The 19,623-nt window shown below is 41.0% G+C and overlaps 1 protein-coding gene across 4 annotated transcripts in view; it reads right to left on the reverse strand.

The window, feature by feature from the left end:
- Window positions 1-19,623, reverse strand: part of CAMKMT (calmodulin-lysine N-methyltransferase) — a 345,282-nt gene that overhangs the window by 11,995 nt on the left and 313,664 nt on the right. For all 4 annotated transcript variants that reach the window (XM_089529164.1, XM_089529165.1, XM_089529166.1 and 1 more), the window contains 2 exons: window positions 13,372-13,435; window positions 6,672-6,803 (listed from right to left, as the gene is read on the reverse strand). In XM_089529164.1, coding sequence (XP_089385290.1) covers window positions 6,672-6,803; window positions 13,372-13,435 — 196 coding nt within the window. The remainder of the gene's footprint in view (window positions 1-6,671; window positions 6,804-13,371; window positions 13,436-19,623) is intronic.

A 19,623-nucleotide genomic window follows, 5' to 3' on the forward strand; every position in this document is an offset into this window, starting at 1 on the left:
TACCCCATCTCTGTGAAAGAAATTGTAGCATCAGTTTTTGTAGACTTGGTCTACTGCATCTGAGGACAGGACCAGGTCTACAAAGGATAATAATAATAATAATAATAATAATAATAATAATAATAATAATAATTTTATATTATATTATATTCTACAAAATGCAATCGGGGCAGCTTACAAGATTAAGATATACAGTCTGAACCCTCAACCCCCCTCCCTTAAAATACAGTTAAACAATGTAGAATTTAAAACATAAAGCATACTTAAAAACAATACAATAACTGTGGTGAAGTCAGAGGTCAGCAATTAGATTTTCCTTCTGATAGTCAGAGAACTATTCAGGAAAGGCCTGCCGGAAGAGATCTGTCTTTATAGCTTTTTAAAAGCTGTTTAGAGTGTTAATATGATGGATCTCGTCCGGCAGGCCATTCCACAATCTGGGTGCAATAGCTGAAAAGTGTAATCTGGGAGGTTGTGGACAGCCTTGTTTTACAAGGCTGTAATAAATTTTTCCCTGACGATCTAAGTGTGCGGGGAGGATTATATGGAACGAGGAGGTCCTGAAGATAGGTTGGACCCAAGCCATTTAGGGTCTTAAAGGTAATAACCAATACCTTGTACTGGGCCCGGAAATTGATGGGCAGCCAGTGGAGTGATTTTAGGATCAGTGTTATATGGTCTCTTCTGGATGTACCAAAGACCAATCTGGCTGCCATGTTCTGAACTAACTGAAGTTTCTGGACCAAGCACAAGGGTAGCCCCATGTAGAGTGCATTACAAAAATCAAGGCGTGAGGTTACCAGCGCATGTACTACAGTCTCAAGGTCCCTGACTTCCAGGAAAGGGCACAGCTGGCGTATCATCCGAAGCTGACAATAGGCACTCCTGACCGTCACATTCACCTGATTTGTCATGTGAAACGACGAAGCTAGGAGCATCTCCAGACTGCGAACACAGTCCTTTGAGGAGAGTGTGACCCTTTCTAGGACTGGAGGTTGTATCCCGATGCCTGGGTTCGGAGCCGATACCATAAATACCTCCGTTTTGTCTGGATTCAGCTTCAATTTCTTTTCCCTCATCCAATCCATTTCTGCTTTAAGACAGTCACTGAGAGGCGAGACGCCATCTGAAGTCAAAGCTGAAGACTGAGACATGGAGAAATATATCTAGGTGTCATCAGCATACTGATAACACCCCGCCCCATGCCTCTGGATGATCTCTCCCAGCGGCTTCATGTAAATGTTGGAAAGCATCGGGGACAGGATGATGCCTTGTGGGATGCCACAATTAAACTCCTTCTTTGCCAAGCAACTGTCCCCGAGCACCTCCCTCTGGAATCTGCCTGAGAGGAAGGAATGGAATCACTGAAGCACAGTGCCTCCTATTCCTAATCTTCTCAGGCAATTCAAGAGGATGTCATGATCTATAGTGTCAAACGCTGCTGAGAGGTCCACTACCCCTGTCAATGGATCACACTACCCCTGTCAATGCCCAGACAAAGGTCATCAGCTAAGGCGACCATGGCAGTCTCCACCCCAAATCCTGTCCTAAACCAGTTTGAAATGGATCAAGATAATTGGTTTCCTCCAAGACAGCTTGGAGTTGAAGAGCAACCACCCTCTCAATCACCTTGCTCAGAAATGGTAGTAAAGAGACTGGCCTGTAGTTCTTCATATCCAGGGGGTCAAGGGAAGGTTTTTTCAGGAGTTGCCTAACTGCCGCTTCCTTCAAACAGGATAGAACATGGCCCTCCCTAAGGGATGCATTGATGATGTCCCTTAAGAATATCCTCAAGGCATCACCCCCCTGGATGGCCAGCCACGAAGGGCAAGGGTCAAGAAGGCAAGTTCTTTTCCTCACTCTTCCAAGGAGCTTGTCCACGTCATCAGTATTTACAGATTAACATTGATTCAGTATAACCACATCAACGGAGTTGCTGGACACCTCATCAGTTGATTCTGTTATAACTCTGGCGTCAAAGTCAGCTCTTATCTGAGAGATTTTATCTGCAAAGTAGTTGTTAAATCATAGAATCATAGAGTTGGAAGAGACCTCACGGGCCATCCAGTCCAACCCCCTGCCATGCAGGAAATCCAAATCAAAGCATCCCCAGCAGATGGCAATCTAGCCTCTGCTTAAAGACCTCCAAGGAAGGAGACTCCACTACACTCCGAGGGAGTGTGTTCCACTGTCGAACAGCCCTTACTGTCAGGAAGTTCTTCCTAATGTTGAGGTGGAAACTCTTCTCCTGTAGCTTGCATCCATTGTTCCAGGTCCTGTTCTCTGGAGCAGCAGAAAACAAGCTTGCTCCCTTCTCAATATGACATCCTTTCAAATATTTAAACAGGGCCATCATATCACCTCTTAACCATCTCTTCTCCAGGCTAAACATCCCTAGCTCCCTGAGTCGTTCCTCATAGGGCAAGGTTTCCAGACCTTTCACCATTATAGTCGCCCTCCTCTGGACACGCTCCAGTTTCTCAATGTCATTTTTGAATTGTGGTGCCCAGAACTGAACACAATATTCTAGGTGGGGCCTGACCAGAGCAGAATACAATGGCACTATTACTTCTCTTGATCTAGACACTATACTTTTATTGATGCAGCCTAAAATTGCATTGGCCTTTTTAGCTGCCGCATCACACTGTTGACTCATGTTCAATTTGTGGTCTACTTGGATTCCCAGATCCCTTTCACATGTAGTTTCATTCAGCCAGGTGTCCCCCATCCTATATCTGTGCATTTCATTTTTCTGCCCTAAGTGCAGTACCTTACATTTCTCTGTATTGAATTTCATTTTGTTAGCTTTGGCCCAGCTTTCTAGTCTATTCAGATCATTTTGAATCTTGATCCTGTCCTCTGGAGTATTAGCTATTCCTCCTAATTTGGTGTCATCTGCAAATTTGATAAGTGTGCTCCCAATTCTGTCATCCAGGTCATTGATAAAGATGTTGAATAACACTGGGCCCAGGACAGAGCCCTGTGGGACCCCACTGGTCACTTCCCTCCAGGATGAAAAGGAGCCATTGTTGAGCACCCTTTAGGTTTGGCCCGTCAACCAATTACAGATCCATTTAACAGTTACTTTGTCTAGCCCACATTTTACAAGCTTGTTTGCAAGAATATCATGGGAAACCTTGTCAAAGGCCTTACTGAAATCAAGATATACTATATCCACAGCATTCCCTTCATCTACCAAGCTGGTAATTTTGTCAAAGAAAGAGATTAGATTTGTCTGGCATGACTTGTTTCTCTGAAACCCATGTTGACTTTTTGTGATTATGGCATTGCCTTCTAGATGTTCACAGACTCTCTATTTAATGATCTGCTCTAGAATCTTTCCTAGTATTGATGTCAGACTAACTGGACAATAATTGTTGGGATCCTCTTTTTTCCCCTTTTTGAAGATGGGGACAAGGTTTGCCCTCCTCCAGTCTGCTGGGATTTCTCCTGTTTTCCAGGAGTTTTCAAATATGATTGCCAATGGCGCCGATATTACATTTGCCAGTTCTTTTAATACCCTTGGATGTAGTTCATCTGGTCTTGGAGACTTATATTCATTTAGATTAACAAGGTATTCCTCTACTATCTCTTTACTTATTCTGTGCTGAAATTCCCCTGTTCTGTCCTCTGCTCCATTATCCTCAGGTTGAGCACCCTTTGCCTTTTCTGAGAAGACTGAGGCAAAGAAGGTGTTGAGTAATTCTGACTTTTCTCTGTCCCCTGTTAACATTTTGCCATCCTCTTGACGCAGTGGCCCTACCATTTCCTTCTTCTTACTTTTGCTGCGGACATATCCAAAAAATCACTTTTTATTCTTTTTAACCTCTCTAGCAAGCCTGAGTTCATTCTGCGCTTTAGCTTTTCTGACTTTACCCCTACAAATGTCTGCTATTTCTTTGAATTCCTTTTTTGTGATTTCCCCCTTTTTCCATTTCTTATACATGTTCCATTTCAAACTTAGCTCAGTTGAAAGTTCCTTAGTCATCCATCCTGGTTTCTTGAGACCTCCAATTTTTCTTTCTCACTGGAACTGTTTGAAATTGTGCCTTCAGTATCTCTCTTTTGAGAAACTCCCATCCGTCCTGAACTCCTTTCCCTTTTAGTATTTCTGACTACGGGATCACCCTCAATATTTCTCTAAGTTTACTGAAATCCGCTCTCCTAAAGTCTAGGATGCGTGTCTGACTCTGCCTGGCTTCTCCTTTCCACTGTATAACAAACTCCAGGAGAACATGGTCACTTCCACCTAATGATCCCACCACTTGCACCCCATTAACCAAGTCATCCTTGTTGGTTAGGATCAGATCCAAAATAGCTGACCCCCTTGTTGCCTCTTCCACCTTTTGGACCATGAAATTGTCTTCCAGGCAAGTGAGGAATTTGCTAGACCTTGAGGATTTTGCTGAGTTTGACTTCCAGCAAATATCAGGATAGTTGAAGTTGCCCATCACTACTACATCTCTCTTTTCTGACTGTGTGGTCATCTGTTCTAGAAAGATATTATCCAATTCCTCAGTCTGACTTGGGGGTCTGTAGTAGACTCCCACCATAACATCCTTGTTGTTTCCCTCCCCTTTAATTTTTATCCAGATGCTCTCCACCTGGCTTCCATGATTGATGTCCTGCATCACAGCAGGCCGTTCTTGGGTTAAGTAAAGGGTTCTGCACAGGTGGAACCTGTGTCAGTTCCCTCACCACCCTAAACAGCTCTGCTGGACGAGACTCTGCAGATGCAATACGTGCAGAGGAAAAGGCTCTCTGCACTGCACATATTGCCTCTCTATAGGAACGAAGTTCTGTCAGATAAGAGTCAAGTATCTCGCCAGGCGCACTCTAGTTGTTGTCCAAACTGCTTCATCTTCCTAAGTTCTTCTGTATACATGGTTGGCGGTCTGAAGCGGGCTGGTAAGGACGTTTGGGAGCGATTGTGTCGATAGCCATAGTAAGGTCAATGTTCCAGGTCTTGACCAAGGTTTCGACAGAATCACCGGCGTTACCAACCAAGGAACCCTCCAAGGTTTTCTGGAATCCAATTGGTTCCATTAGCCTTCGAGGGTGGACCATTCTAATGGGTCCTCCACCCCCGATGGGATGGACAGTGGCTCTAAGTTCAGCCTTAATCAGGAAATGATCCATCCATGACAATGGGGAGGTTTTTGTTACCTCCGCCCACGGATATTCCTGCATCGAGTGTATGACCCGCACAATGAGTAGGCCCACTGGCCAAATGGGATAGGCCCATGTTTGGCATGGATTCTATGAACTCCCAAGCCACACCTGTAAGATTTAATAGACTGGTCTTGAGTAGCATGTTGCAGTCGCCCAGAATTAAAAGTCTGGGTGACTCCAGCAACAACTCTGAGACCAGTTGTGTCAGCTCGGTTAGGGAGTCTGTTAGACAACGGGGTGGACGCTATACTAACAGAATTCCCAAACTATCCTTGGTCTTCAGGCTTAGGTACATACACACGAAGTGGATCGTTTTCTGGACAGGTATCCTGGTCAAGGTAAGGTTGTTTTTGTGAACCAGAGCCACTCCATCCCCTCGCCCACTTATGCTACAACTAATTTTGCGACAAGATCCCTTTGCAAACTGATATTCCAGAGTAGCATGGCTATGTCTCTGAATTCTGTTTTCTGTGCAGAAAAGGTTGTTTTCTACACAAAACAATCACTTGTGAATTTTGCACAGTATCAGTCATGATTTGTGAATAGACTTCAAAAACTGCATAATTTTTCAAGACTTTCCTGCTATGGGAAGAAAATTGCTAAAATTACTTTCTTCAAGAGGAAATTTATTGAAGAACTACATTCCTAGTCATAGGTGATTGGAAACTCCAGCCAAATCCTTTTCTGAGGCTTTTGTGGAGAATGGCAGAGAGAAAAGAGGGGAAAAACTGGAAGGAGTCCAAATCTCAGTTTCAGTTGTGGAGTGAACTACACCTCGCTCCAAATAATAATGCTGATTTAGATCAATAGGGCTGATAAGTGTGGCAAAAAAATAAGGGACTTCAGAAAAAGTTTTCTCTGAAGATGTCTCTCTGTCCCACATTATTTGTGTAATAAAAGAAGAAAGTGATAAGTCACTTTATGTAAGCAAGCTTAGAAATCACTGAGATAAGTGCCTGTGACCTAAATCTTGTGGCGCCCAGATCCAATATATAACCTCACAACTGTAAAATTCTGTATGAGATTTAGCAGCCTAAAGCTGCCAACTGATCCAGCCATAAAACAATTTGATAAGAATTTAAACTACAATATGATACAATTAGACATTCATCTCATATTTGTTTCCATATATTTTGGTATTTAATGGAGTCAGTGCCTCAAAGCTTTTGGTTTTTTTTAAAAAATGTATATGCTTGCTATAATAGATGTGTATGAGATGAACTAAACATCTGAATGTTTTGAATTAGACCCTTATGAATGAACAGATTAGTTCTGAGGAAATGGTAAGCAGGAGAAGCTTCTATAAAGCTCTTCTAGACATGCAAAGATAAAGGATGGTTCTTCCACACAGAATAATCAGATACAAAAAAATAGCTATTTAGAAGCAGCATACCTAAGAGTACTTTAATCAAACATTTAGGTTACCTGCCAAAAGGACCATGATCTCTTCAAAATGCAATGCGGATTAAAGTGTTATCTAACACGAGCAGAAAACTAACCTTGGAGTGGAAGTTTGAAATGTGTTCATCATAATTTTCATGTCTTTGGATAGAGAAACCAGCTTTTTCAGCTAGATTGCAAAACTGGTTTAGAGTATTCCCTCTGAGTGGAGCAAATATCATTGCTTTCCCCTATAAGGTGGAAAAGAACATTTACACATTTTTATTTTAAATGGTAAATAACTATACTGTAGCTCAAAAGTGACCAGAAATTCAAGATATCTGTTTAAACACTTATTGTTTTTTTTAATGAAAAGTGTTAAGAACAGAAAGGGAGGAAATACATCAAAATATTCCACTATTCGACTACAGCAACTCAGAATTTCATTACTATTTACATTAAAATGTGATAGAATTTATTTTATCAATACATTTTGTTGAGAATGTTACATGTATCAAATACAATAGAAGTATGATTGCTGAGCAAGTTGCAGCCTTACTCATGCTTCATTTCTCACAGATTTAGGTTGTTCGTACACTAGGAGTGGGCAGTTGCATAGGAGCCAGTGCCTGTCACTCACTGTCACCATTTTGAAAAGGACTGCAGAGTAAAATAGAGGCACTGGAGGAATCATGGTTCTGTTCTGAGGCCCTTGCAGGTGTGGGATATTTTCAACTATTTTTATGTGTTTGGAAGATTTTCTACATATGGTTTGGGGAAAAGATCACCCCAAAATCACACCTATTTTTCAATGGGCTTTGGGTGGTGGTGGTGAGGGGTTCCAGGGCTGCATGCATCCTTTGGTCTGAACTATGCCCATTTGTCATGTATACCATGAATTATCTCCTAAATTTGTGCAAGGAAAAGGACAATGGCCTTTCTTGCCTCATTACTCCCTACTGTCACCCCCCAAAAGTCCCTACTAGTGGTTCTGGGACCCTCAGAAAAAGTCTGAGACATGGTACAGGGAACACTAGCTGTAGAAATTGGAAAGCAGCATGCAGTTACAGAAGGCTCCAGTTCAGGTTTGCAGACAGCCTGCCATGTCCTTTTTTAGGCTGTTCTATTCCATTGCGATTTTATGGTTTTCCATGTGCCTTCAAGTCACCTATTGACTTTTGATGACTCCATTAATTTCATAGGGCTTTTTCAGGGAAGGAATCCTCAGAGGTGGTTTTGCCAGTTCCTTCCTCTGAAATATGGCCTCCAGCACCTGGTATTCCCTGGTGGTCTCCCATCCAAGTAATAACTAGGACTGTTTCTGATTAGCTTTCAAAATCAGACAGGACCTGGTGCCTTTAGAATATTCAGGCCATGCTCTCACATAAATAACCATTCTGTGGCCACTGCCCATACTCCAGGTTTTTAAAATTTTACTTTCTCCTTTAAAATCTTTGTTAAAGAGTTATTTTGCAGTATTTCTGCAACTTCCTGCCATCTTCAAAATCTCAGTTCTTCCCCCTCATGTGGTAATACTCTCACCATTTTGGCCACATATGTATCAGCACTTGGACAATGAGTTTCCGATTAGCATATATGATTACCATTCCTGACCAATGCATTCCATACTTTATAGCTAATTTTAAACCTAGTCTAAAGGTCAGGGAGATCCTAAAGACCCCTTCTAGTTTATAAGATCCTTCAGGAGGGCTTTGTCTTGATCCCACCACCATCAAAGACATAGGAGAGAGCCTTCTTGGTGGCTGCTCCCAGGCTGTGGAATTCACTCCCACAGAAGTTTAGGTTAGCCCCTTCTCTGTTCTCCTTCTGCTAGTAGGCAAAGACTTTTTTGTTCACAGGCCTTTGACTGTTTCCTGTGCATTTCATAAAGTCTTTCATCTGGGAGTGTGTTAAAAAAAATTTTTAATACACTTATTCATTTTTGTGAACTTTTGTATTATCCATTGTTCTAACTGTATTTGCTTTAAATGTGCATTGTGAGCCTTAGATTCCATACTGGAACACAGGTACGACCAAATGATTGACTGGTTTGCTAGGCAATGTGACATTATTACAATGAAACAACATAAAGATAGAGGAAGAATTTAAGGTTTGAAAGTCAACTCACTGAGAGATGAAAAAGGTTTGCTACTTTTGTATTGGGAGAAAATATCCTCCCTGTATTTATCGATTCAAATCTACCTCTTTTAATGTATTAAATCAGAACCTAACAATATTGAACCTTCTATTGAATAGAGAGGAGGAAGAGGTGGCAAGATGGACATTCCTAGGCAGAGAAGTTTCAAAGCTTGGGGGAAATCACTCCCACGTTTCAAGCAAAACATGGCTTTGGAAGACATAGGAGAACCATTGTGGTAGGGGTGGGCAACTACCCACTTCTAGGGGCCACACCAATCTCCTAAAAGGCCTCTACTCACACTAACTTTTAATTATAAAATATTTTAAAGCGAAAATGGTGATCTTTGGGGGTGGGGGTAAATTTGGCATGAGGGAGGTTCATAGGACTATATTAGGCCCAATGGGAGCCTTTTTCCAAAATAGGAGGTGAACCTAAAATCATGTTAATTTTTTTAAAAAATGGCCTAGGTTGGGTTGCTAATAGTACAAAATAGTTCTGCTGTTCCCTATGGCTATGGACTATTTAACTATTTTTTTTAAAAAGGTGTTGTTTTCTAAATGTAGATGACATTTGGGGGAGCCAAAATTGACCTGGGGGGGCAGGTTCAAAAAGAATCTGCAGACTCAAGGTTAGTATGGCAAGGGGAAATCAACACAGAGAGTTTTATTCAATGCTAGTAGATTTAGACTCTCCTATAAACCACTCAGTTTAGTATAAAGAGACCCCACCAAGAATCTTCTCTCTTTTCTTTGAACCTAGGACCTTACTGCACAGGCTCCAGGCATGGGAGGAGAACAGTCCACAAGCAGCCGGGAAAGGAACGGAACGAGTGGGGGACGCATTTTACTGCACACGGGAAGTCCCTTATTCTTTCTGTTCCCTTCCCTTCCATTCCCAATCTGCCCCAGAGAACTGTTCTGAACAGTTCTCAAAAATCGTGTCCTCTGGGATGGATTGGGAATGGAAGGGAATGGAACGGAATGGGGATGTCTGTGTGTAGTAAAATGCATCCCCCACTCATTCCCGGCCCCTTTCGTTCCATTCTTCTCCTGTGCCTGGAGCCCCTCTGCAATAAGGTCCCTAAGGCCCATTCCAGACGGGCAAAAAGTATGTACTAAGGTTAGGAAACGGCGTCCAGTAAGGACGCCCTACCCCTAGTATGTACCTAGTACGTACAAAATGACGGTGCCCATTCTACATGGGCACCGCCATTTTAACATGCCGGATGCTTAGTGTCCACACGTCCCCCTGCGCTTGCGACGTCACATTTGCACACTCGTGCATCGTAAGCACGACGCAAAAAGAAGCCGCTTTTTGTGGCTTCTTTTTCCGCCACCAGGAAGCCTCCCCTTTTGGAGACTGAGGCTTCCCGGCGGCGGAAATGAAGGCGGCGGCAGAGCACCCTTTTTGGGCACTCTGTAAAGCGCCTAAGTTTACAAATTTAATCAACTAGTTTAAGGGTTTTCAGCTCTCAGAACCTGGCTCCTATAGTGTCAAGGCAAAGAAGAAGGATTTGGATGAGAATGCTGCCTTCAAAAGTGTGTCTCTCTGTATGAGTGTATGTTATTTCATTTGTTACACTATTATTGGTTAAACTTTTGTGTGTAATATTTTATTGGTTAAACTTTTGTGTTTTTCATTTGAATGACCTATGCCCAAAAAGCATTGGCCAAAAAGGTAGCTTCTGACAACTTTCAGGGTGTAGCATTCAAATGACAATGTCCCCAAAGTGGCCAGAAGCTGCTGAAGTACAGCGATCTGATCCCTTGGACTGGATCAAAAAGGGGCAGATTAAATCCGACTCCTGGTGGTGCCAGTTTGACACCATGGCGACGGCCCACTTCGGGAGCAGGCTGTGTGGTTGCCACGGTCCCAGCCCAATCACAGCTGCAGTGGCCTCCAGAGCTCCTTCCAGGACATCTGTTCTGGGCCACAGTCTGTGCAACTGTGGTTGATCCTTAATGTATCATACTTTATGATATCACCAGAGCCCATCTCCTATAACATCATCCATGTCACATCAATATGGCCCATATCCTGTGAAATCACAAAAGGCCATCTCTAGGTCTCAGGTTTTGGCAGTGAAACCTCAGATCCTCGGATAGCCCTGGCCCTACCACCGTACTATTTTTTCCAGGTATAAATAGCACATTAGCACAGACTTTTCCTAACAATTGGATTTGGATTAAAAATTGATATCCAGGGTTATATGGAAATTAATGGACATATGCTTAGTTTCCAGAAATGGAAGTGTGTATGTGTGTATTCCTTCAATTCATCTGTTGACCTATGGTGACCCCAAGAATTTCATTAGGTTTTCTTAGGACCTATACAGACAAGCCAAAATAAAGCTGCTTCGGATCACTTTGGAGATATACTGTTTCAATGATGCATGCGTCTTAAGAGTCCGGAAGCCGCACCAAAGCCATGTTCCAGTCCTTAGGACTGGAGAGTGGCTTTGGCACAGTGTCCAGACTGTTAGGATGCAAGCATCATTTAAACAGCATACCGCCAAAGTGACCCGAAGCAGCTTTATTTTGGCCTGTCTGTTTGGGGCCTATGGCAAGGAATAATCAGAGGTGGTTTTGCCAGTTCCTTCCTCTGAAATATAGTTTATAACACCTGATTTTTGATGGTGGTCTCCCATCCAAACATTAACTAGCACTGACTCTGCTTAGATTCCAAGATCAGACAGGATCTGGTGCCTTTAGGATATTTAGACAGCTTCACAAAACTCTGACCCAAATATCATCAATCAACCCATCACCTCTGGAATACACAACAAACAATAGACCTTCTATCCACCTAGGACAGTGCCAGGAATCATGCTCCCCTCCATGTGTTCTTAATTGCAAGTCCCATACACCCTAGCCAGCTCCAGTGTAGCCATTAGTTGTCTAGGAGGAAAATGGTGTGAGAAAAAAAGATGTATATATGAAAGACAACGCTGGAAAATCAAAATATTTCCATACCTAGTCAAATCTTAAGTCCTACTGAGTTCAATGTGATTTATTCTCAGACTGGTATGTATCGGACTGCAGCCAGAGACTGAGATCCAATATAATGCTGCCTGGTGACAAGTCTCACCAGTTAGTGTACAGGAGGTTGGAGGCATTCAGTGACTGGACCAGCAGTGGTCTGTTCTAGCATCTACAAAGCAAGCTGGACATATCTAGCACCTGTATCTGGGCCAAACAGTGTCTGCTTGACTTGTGGCCAGGACCAGGGGAGAAATTGTGTACAATCAGCACATAGAGCAATTGCAAGGAGGTATCAGAAGTCTCCTTGCAAGAACTTTGAAAAGGCCCAGCTGCTTATACACTGGGATATCTATGAGCATACTGACCAAATTGGACCCTGGGCTGAGTCTACAGGGTGGATATGCCCAATTTCCCATTCAGTTGGGAAAAAGAAAAAGAGTGATTAAGGGCAACAACTGAGTCTCCACCTTGGCAACAGATTGCTTCATCAGTGGAAATATGCTTCTAGCACTTTCCCCTTGCTTCCCCTGTCCCTGAAATAAGCCGCATGCTAGCACTTGGGCTTTTCAGCTTTATCTAGGTAAGCTGGATCCATGCCCATCCTGGCTGGTGGAGGTCAAGTATGAGGAAGCTGCGAGTGCTGCTGGTTGAGATTGTAAATGTCCCCTCTTTACAAAAAACAAAACAAAACAAAACAAAACAAAAAAACCAGGAATTTAATTTGTGGTTATTCTCTCTCAAATCCTTTCCCCTTTTTGTTCATGTTACATATTTTTATCCTGGCAAGTATTTGGTGTAGGGGATGAGTAGGGTGTTCTTTTAAAGGTAGAACGGTTTTTAATATATTTCATATTCTGTTTATTTGCTTGAGTGTTAAGCTGTCTTTTATTGTTATCATCCCTGAACATTTTTGAGGATAGTTTAAAATTTTAAATTGATATATTTATAAAGATTTTACAGAGATGTGTGGTGGATAGTTTTGTTTTATTTGTTTTGGCCTGGAACAAACATAGCTTTTTGTTTGCTGGGATTTTATACTTGTAATAAGCAGCAGCATAAAATATGATTATTATATGTTCCACAACCGACCCAGCATCTAATGCTTTCCATATCCTGCTGCATCTATTGTATCCTACCATTTATGATATGTAAATACACAGCTTATTTAGTTGTTTTTAAAAAGAGAGGGAAGAAGAAAGAAAAACAAAACAAGCAGACTTTTAGGCTATGAATCAGTCTAAGGATTTGATTCACTTAATATAAGCAGCAATGAATAAAAACGGGTACTTTGCAATAAATAAATATACAATGACAAAGGTCACCATTGAAGGGATTACAAATGACAGAAGCCAACATAAAAACTTTCAATATCAGAATTTTACTTTAATATGAAGACATTATTATCAAAGGAAAATACTCAAGAAACGCTTTGATAAAAATAATCTCACACTATCTTTGAAGCGGTTTCATTTATTTTACTACCCACTGTGTTCCTTATCAGAAGGCCAAGTATAAGAAGTTTCCTAGTTTATGATTAGGAAGGAATCTGATAGATTAGAAGACTCAATTGAAGTTGGACATAATAAGTATTAAAGTATTACATGACATTAATCCTGCCATTCCATTACTCTCTCAATCATTGTGCGCAGACTAATTATTCTGAAGCCCGTGTTCAGGAGAAAATAGAAACATACTTACACTGGGCTGGAGTAATCTCTTTATTGCATCCACAAGGCAAGCTCTGTACTGGTCCAGAAACAGGCTGACATTGAGAAGAGAACAGAATCCAGATTAAAAGGGGGTTTCAGTTCTAATGATACTAATGCAGATAAGTACAAGGCTAATTACATATGTTTACACATTGCTGTGAAGGAGAAATGGAGGCCTAAATTCATTCCATTTCATGCACTTTTAAGCAAGCAAAACCAAACAAACTCAGAAGGTTGTAAGCATCTCTAACTGAAGATTGAAAGGTCAGCTGGAAATGCTTCTCTGTGCAACAAGAATGTAGGTCAATGGTCAGCAGCTTTTATTTAAGTAGCTGTGATATCCAAAATCAGGATTAATACAATATGCGAAAGGCTGACAATAAACATGCACCTGCTGGAGAGCCAGTGAATACTAAGATAGAGCCTTGCCCCTTTAACTACAGTTTCAGTGTACTTTTCAATAACAATAGGGCTCCCCTTAAATACTGTATCTACCAAACACAGGACATAAAACACACTTGAAACCACGCAAGACACCAAGAGACGGCAACATGTTTTTTTTAAAAAATGGAGGAGGAGCAAATGTCATTGTTTAAACAACACTGACTTTGCTTAAACAATAAAATTTCTGATAGATCGCTCACATTTGCCTTGATTTGGCCTTTGAATCAGGCAGTTCATTTATTCATGCACACATTTTATACTGCAGACATAAATCACCGCCACCATTTTGTTCCCTGTCACCATGTCAAGTTTTTATGTTGGCTTCTGTACTGGGCATTGATGTATCAGTGTGCAAGCCATACATGGACAAATCACAATCATGGAGCCCCCCCCCCCCCCCCGGCCCCTTAAAACACTACTTTTAACTTGCTACAGATCAGTTGCTATAGGACTCTTGCTATGGCAAAGTAGATTCTTCAGCAAACACCACTATTAGCTCCTTATCTCATATAATCTATCTATGAAGCTAGATGCCTATTAGTGCTTCGAGACACTGTCTTACTGAGAGTAGACTAATTCTGTAGATAATTTACATGGTCAGCAATCGCCAGGAACCTACACTGCAATCAGAGGTAGTTTTTCAAGTGCTGCAAGCAATATATGCTTGACATTGCAATCCACATGGAAACTATGCTGATCACAGATAGCTCAAATGTTTGATAGAAGGCTATTAAGATGGCACAATTCTTGCTACCCACTATTATGCTGCACTAAGAAGCACTTTTACTTAAAGTATTTTACACTGGGTTTCTGGTTAAATGTATCACCAGCTGCAGGAAAGGTGTCTTCTCTTGTTTTATTATGTGTCTTTAGGTTGGCTCCAACTTATGATGACCCTGTCATAGGATTTTTCTCAGCAGATTTGCCATGGCCTTCCTCTAAGGATGGGAGAATGTGACTTGTTAAGGTCACCAAGTAGGTTACCTTGGCTGAGCCCTGAACTGAACTGAACCCTGGTATCCTGGAGTCCCAATTTAACCTTCAAACCACCACATTATATTTGTTCTACTTTTTAAGCCATTAGTTGTCTTCTGCTCAAGCCATTAATTTATAAGCTGTTAGTTATTTAAGAAAGTTTGTTTGTTTGTTTGTTTTTATTTATATACCGCTATTCCAAAGATCATAGCGGTGAACAGCAAGTAAGCTAATTAGCAAGTAAGCTAATTTGCCCCCAACAGTCTAGGTACTCATTTTAGCGACCTCGGAAGGATGCAAGCCTGAGTCGAGCTTGGGCCCTTTTGCTGGTCTTGAACTCGCAACCTTTGTGGTTTTGAGTGAATGGCTGCAGTACAGGCATTTAACCACTGCGCCACCAGGGCTCCTTGTATCTTCTATTAGTTAGCTAGAAAATTAAGAAGCCATCTTCTCCACCATATATGTACTCATAAGATTAGGACATGTTCCATAGTTTTAAAAATTAGAATGGAAACAGTATGGCTGTGATCTAATACTCTGTGGGAATTGTTAAAAATGGTTAAAAAAATGGCACTGATGCCCTGCTTGTGGGCTTTCCAGAGGCATCTTTTGGCCTCTGTGTGAAGCACGATGGTTCATCTGCTGGGGATACTGTGGATGGCCAAAAAGATAAATAAATGGTTCCTGGAGCAGATCAGGAGTGAGCTCTCCCTGGAAGCCAAGCTGACTAAACTGAGGTTGTACTTCTGACATATCATGAGAAGGCATGGCTCATTAGAAAAGACAATGATGCTAGTAAAAGGAGACGGCAGTAGAAAGAGAGGAAAGGCCACAAGCCAGATGGATGGCCTCAAACAGGGAGGTCACAGGCCTGAACCTGAAGGAGCTCAGCAGAAAGGTTAAGAACAGGGAGACATGGAGGTGTCTCATTCGCACGTGAAGGGGAAGGCTTTCACGGCCATCATCCTTAGTTTTTTGTGGGTTTTTCGGGCTATGTGGCCATGTTCTAGAAGAGTTTATTTCTGACTTTTTTCAGCATCTGTGGCAGGCATCTTCACAGAAAAACTCTCACTCACATGGCACGAATAGAAGCTGACTTGAAGGTAGCTAACAACAAACTACAAATGCATACTAGAAAAACCAAGATGGCAATGAAGGCTCCTTGGTTTCAGAAAGTTATTTTATGCTATATAGCCCTTAAGCAAAGCGTGCAGGGAAGGTACTGCTGAGATGACTGCTTATAAGTATATAAGGAAGGACATCTGAGGAGATAAGCCATTGTCCACTTTAACTGTAGAGGCAGGCATTCTAGAAAGGCAGTGATGGGGGGGGGGGGGGGATATGACACTCTTCATTGATTCCAACGTACTTTGTACCACTGTCTCTGAACAAGAATCTCAGGAGCACTGGTATATGTTTATATTTTATAAGCTATCATGTCAGATCTTTTTATTTTGCATGTAATGTGACAGCCAAGTATCAGAGTTTATGGTTGGTGCTTCAGACATGATTTCCAGTTGTTCACTCTCCATCATCATTTACGGTTTTGCACAGCTTCAGTAAACAGCAAAGCTGTCATGCACTGAAACACACTTATTACAGTAGGGGAAGCCCTTACTTCCAGACCATCAGATTTTCCTACAAACTGAAAGCGAGTGAGAAAACTAGATCTAAATGAACAGTAAGTTATTACTCTAAAATTCAACAAGCTCCAGCACACATTCTTGTTGGTGTGGTTTGTCATGTATACTTAGACAATATGCAGTGCAGTGACTGCCGATTTTCAAAAGCTTTGAAAGGAAATTAGAAACCAGATTTATATGTGCCAGCCCTGAAACTATACCTATCAGTAAATGGATGGACTGATACCTGAAATAAATGTACACCTGCCATCCATACAAATATCAAAGAAACAGAGATACTTTCTTCAGTAAAATCCAATTGACCATTTTCTTCTCCCCATACCTCTTGTCCAAAGTTATTCTTACCACCAAGATGGCTTTGTTCTTTCCAAAACAGGATGTTATTGTCTTTCATTTGCAATATCCTTGAAGCAGAGACTAATGCCTATTGTCGTCTGGCATTACTCACTCCATTTTTTTTTTAAAAAAGCCCTCTTCAGTTGCATCCATCACATCAGTAAAGATGGTTGCAGTCCCATTGTCAGAAGCAAGCACCTTCAGCGTTACTGGGAAGCAGGTCTTGCAATGTGTTGCTATGAACAACTAACTGTTTACAAGAGTTAAAGTTTTGTTTTCAATAAATCTCAAAAATCTCAGTTGCCTTTTCCTTTGGTTTATACTTGACCAGTCCCCTATTATTGGTCACTATTGTGCGGCATGACAGCCAGCATGGTATGGTGGTTTGAGCAGGAGTTTACAACTCTGCAGACCAAGGCTTGGCCATGGAATCCCACTGGGTGACTCTAGATGTGTCACGCTCTCTCAGGTTGATAAGGGCAAACTCCCTCTGAAGAAACTCGGCAAGAAAACCCATGATAGGTTTGCTTTTGGGTAGTCATAAGTCAGAAATGACTTGAAGGCACATAACAACAACAACAACAACGTGCACCAGAGCTCTGATCCTAGAAAGGGCCACACTGACAAATGTATTTTGCTACAGTTCATCTATCAAGTCCCTATGGTACAGAGGCTTGCGCACATTGACTGCTGTACATAAAAAGGTAATAAAATGGGGCTCTGTGGTAAACAGAACAGAACAAGTAGCATTTTCCAGTACAGTGGGCCCTTGGTATCTGCTGGGTTTTAGCAATAGCAATAGCAATAGCAAGTACTGTACATTTCTATACCACTTATCAGTGCACTTAAACGCTCCCTAAGCTGTTTACAATGTGTAAGCTAATTGCCCGCAACAACCTGGTCATTTTAGCAACCTATGGAAGGATGCCATGCTGAGTGGACACTGGAGCCATTCCTGGGATTGAATTCACAACCTTGTGGTTATGAATGGCTTCAGTGCTGCCATTTAACTACTGTGTCACAGAATTTGGTTCCAGGACTCCCCATGGATACCAAAATTCATGGATATTCAAGTCCCATTAAATACAATGGCACAGTAACATGGTGTCCCTTGTGTAAAATGGCAAAATTGAGGTTTCCATTTTGGAATTTATATATTTTTAAAATATCTTCAAACCATGGATGCTTGAATCTGTGGATAAAAAAAAAACTGTGGATATGGAGGGCTGACTGTATATGATTACAGGTTAGTATTTAGGCTACTAGTAATTTAGTAAAGCCATAGACTCAAGATGTAAAGGTGAATTCACATGTTAGGTTAAGGCATGATAAATGAATTGTGTGACAATGTTAGCATGGATAATTTACTTTCAATTACCATCCTTTATGTAATTTTTGGGAAAAATCATATGCATTCCTGGTGTTTGCTTTTTTGTAAACTGAGCATGTGATCTTTGTCCTAAAAGTGAGCATTCAATCCACCCTACCCTGTACTTTCACTGTACAATAAGTATACAATACTTAGACACTGTTCTATCATGTAGTTTTTACCACTGTTTTAAATCTTTCTATTCACACATTGCTTCGTCATGGGTTTGATTTTAATTGCCACCAGCACCACCCTCTACTGTCAATAGCTAACTCATGACCAGTTATTTCAGCTTATGTATTTTAAATCTAAGTGAACTATTATATTTTGATACATAGCAATACATTCCATTAATGTATTCTCCTCCCCTACACACAAGGTGCTCAAATAACTGAATACAAATATATAGATGATTTAAGAGTGTTAATGTAGCACTGCTCTTTGTACTCATGTATATTTTTAGCTGAAACTCAGTATGTGTTTGGAATATGTTTATGAATGGAGCTTGTTTTCTTGTAAATGGCATCAAGTAGTGCCAATAGTTAGCTATTTAGAGAATCACACAATGCCACATTTAATGGAAAAAGTGCAATAAGAATTTGATATTTTACTTAATTGTAGACCAGATTTTTGCTTTGTTCTAATTCTAGATCTTAATGACTGCACTAACATAGATAATGTATAGTTAAACCAATGTTGCAAAACACTTTTTGGTTTTTATCTCAGCACATTTATGGAACCACTTAAATAATGCTACAGATGTTTAGGGCTAAAGTATCACTGAACATGATCCTTCTTTTAGAAAGAAATACATGTGGGAAAATACATATTTTTAATGTAGCCTAGCAGGCCAATTTATCATGCTGTAAACAATTTTCAAATCATTTTTTACAGACAAGGCTTCATCAGCAACAACAAATACAAAAGTTCCACCCATTAAAGAAATATGCAGATCCACCTGTCTTATAATATGGGCAGACAAAATAGTCAGATTTTTTTGTATTTGAAAAACCCTATATAGCACTTCACTTCTAATCTATTAAATGTGAATGTTTTTATAAATGTACAGTCTGCTTGTACAGCATAAATGTACAGCATAAATAGTATCAACATCATACATGTATTTCATGCCCACAGAGCAAATGTGCATTAAGTACAGTCCTTTGTTTTCTAATGAGACAACAATAAATCTACCGTATGCCCAGCAATTTACCCACAAAACAAGAAGAATATTAGACAAGTATAATACTGGGGAAGAGGGGAGAGGGAATCTGCGACTTATATCTTGCTCCCTCTGCTCTTCTGTACAGTACAAATAGGATGACACGGTGTGAGTATTAGGAATATAAGAGATGGCATGGCCAGGTTGTTTTGATATTTGTGTGAAGAACAAATTTAACTCTAAATCTCTTGGCAAGACCTTGCTTCACCCACATAATCTGGAGAACATCCATATGCGAGCCTTGTCTAAGCC

Source organism: Sceloporus occidentalis, unplaced genomic scaffold (assembly GCF_023333645.1).
Source record: "Sceloporus occidentalis isolate IW3139 unplaced genomic scaffold, rSceOcc1.0.p SCAF_6, whole genome shotgun sequence".
Classification (NCBI taxonomy): Eukaryota; Metazoa; Chordata; class Lepidosauria; order Squamata; family Phrynosomatidae; genus Sceloporus; species Sceloporus occidentalis.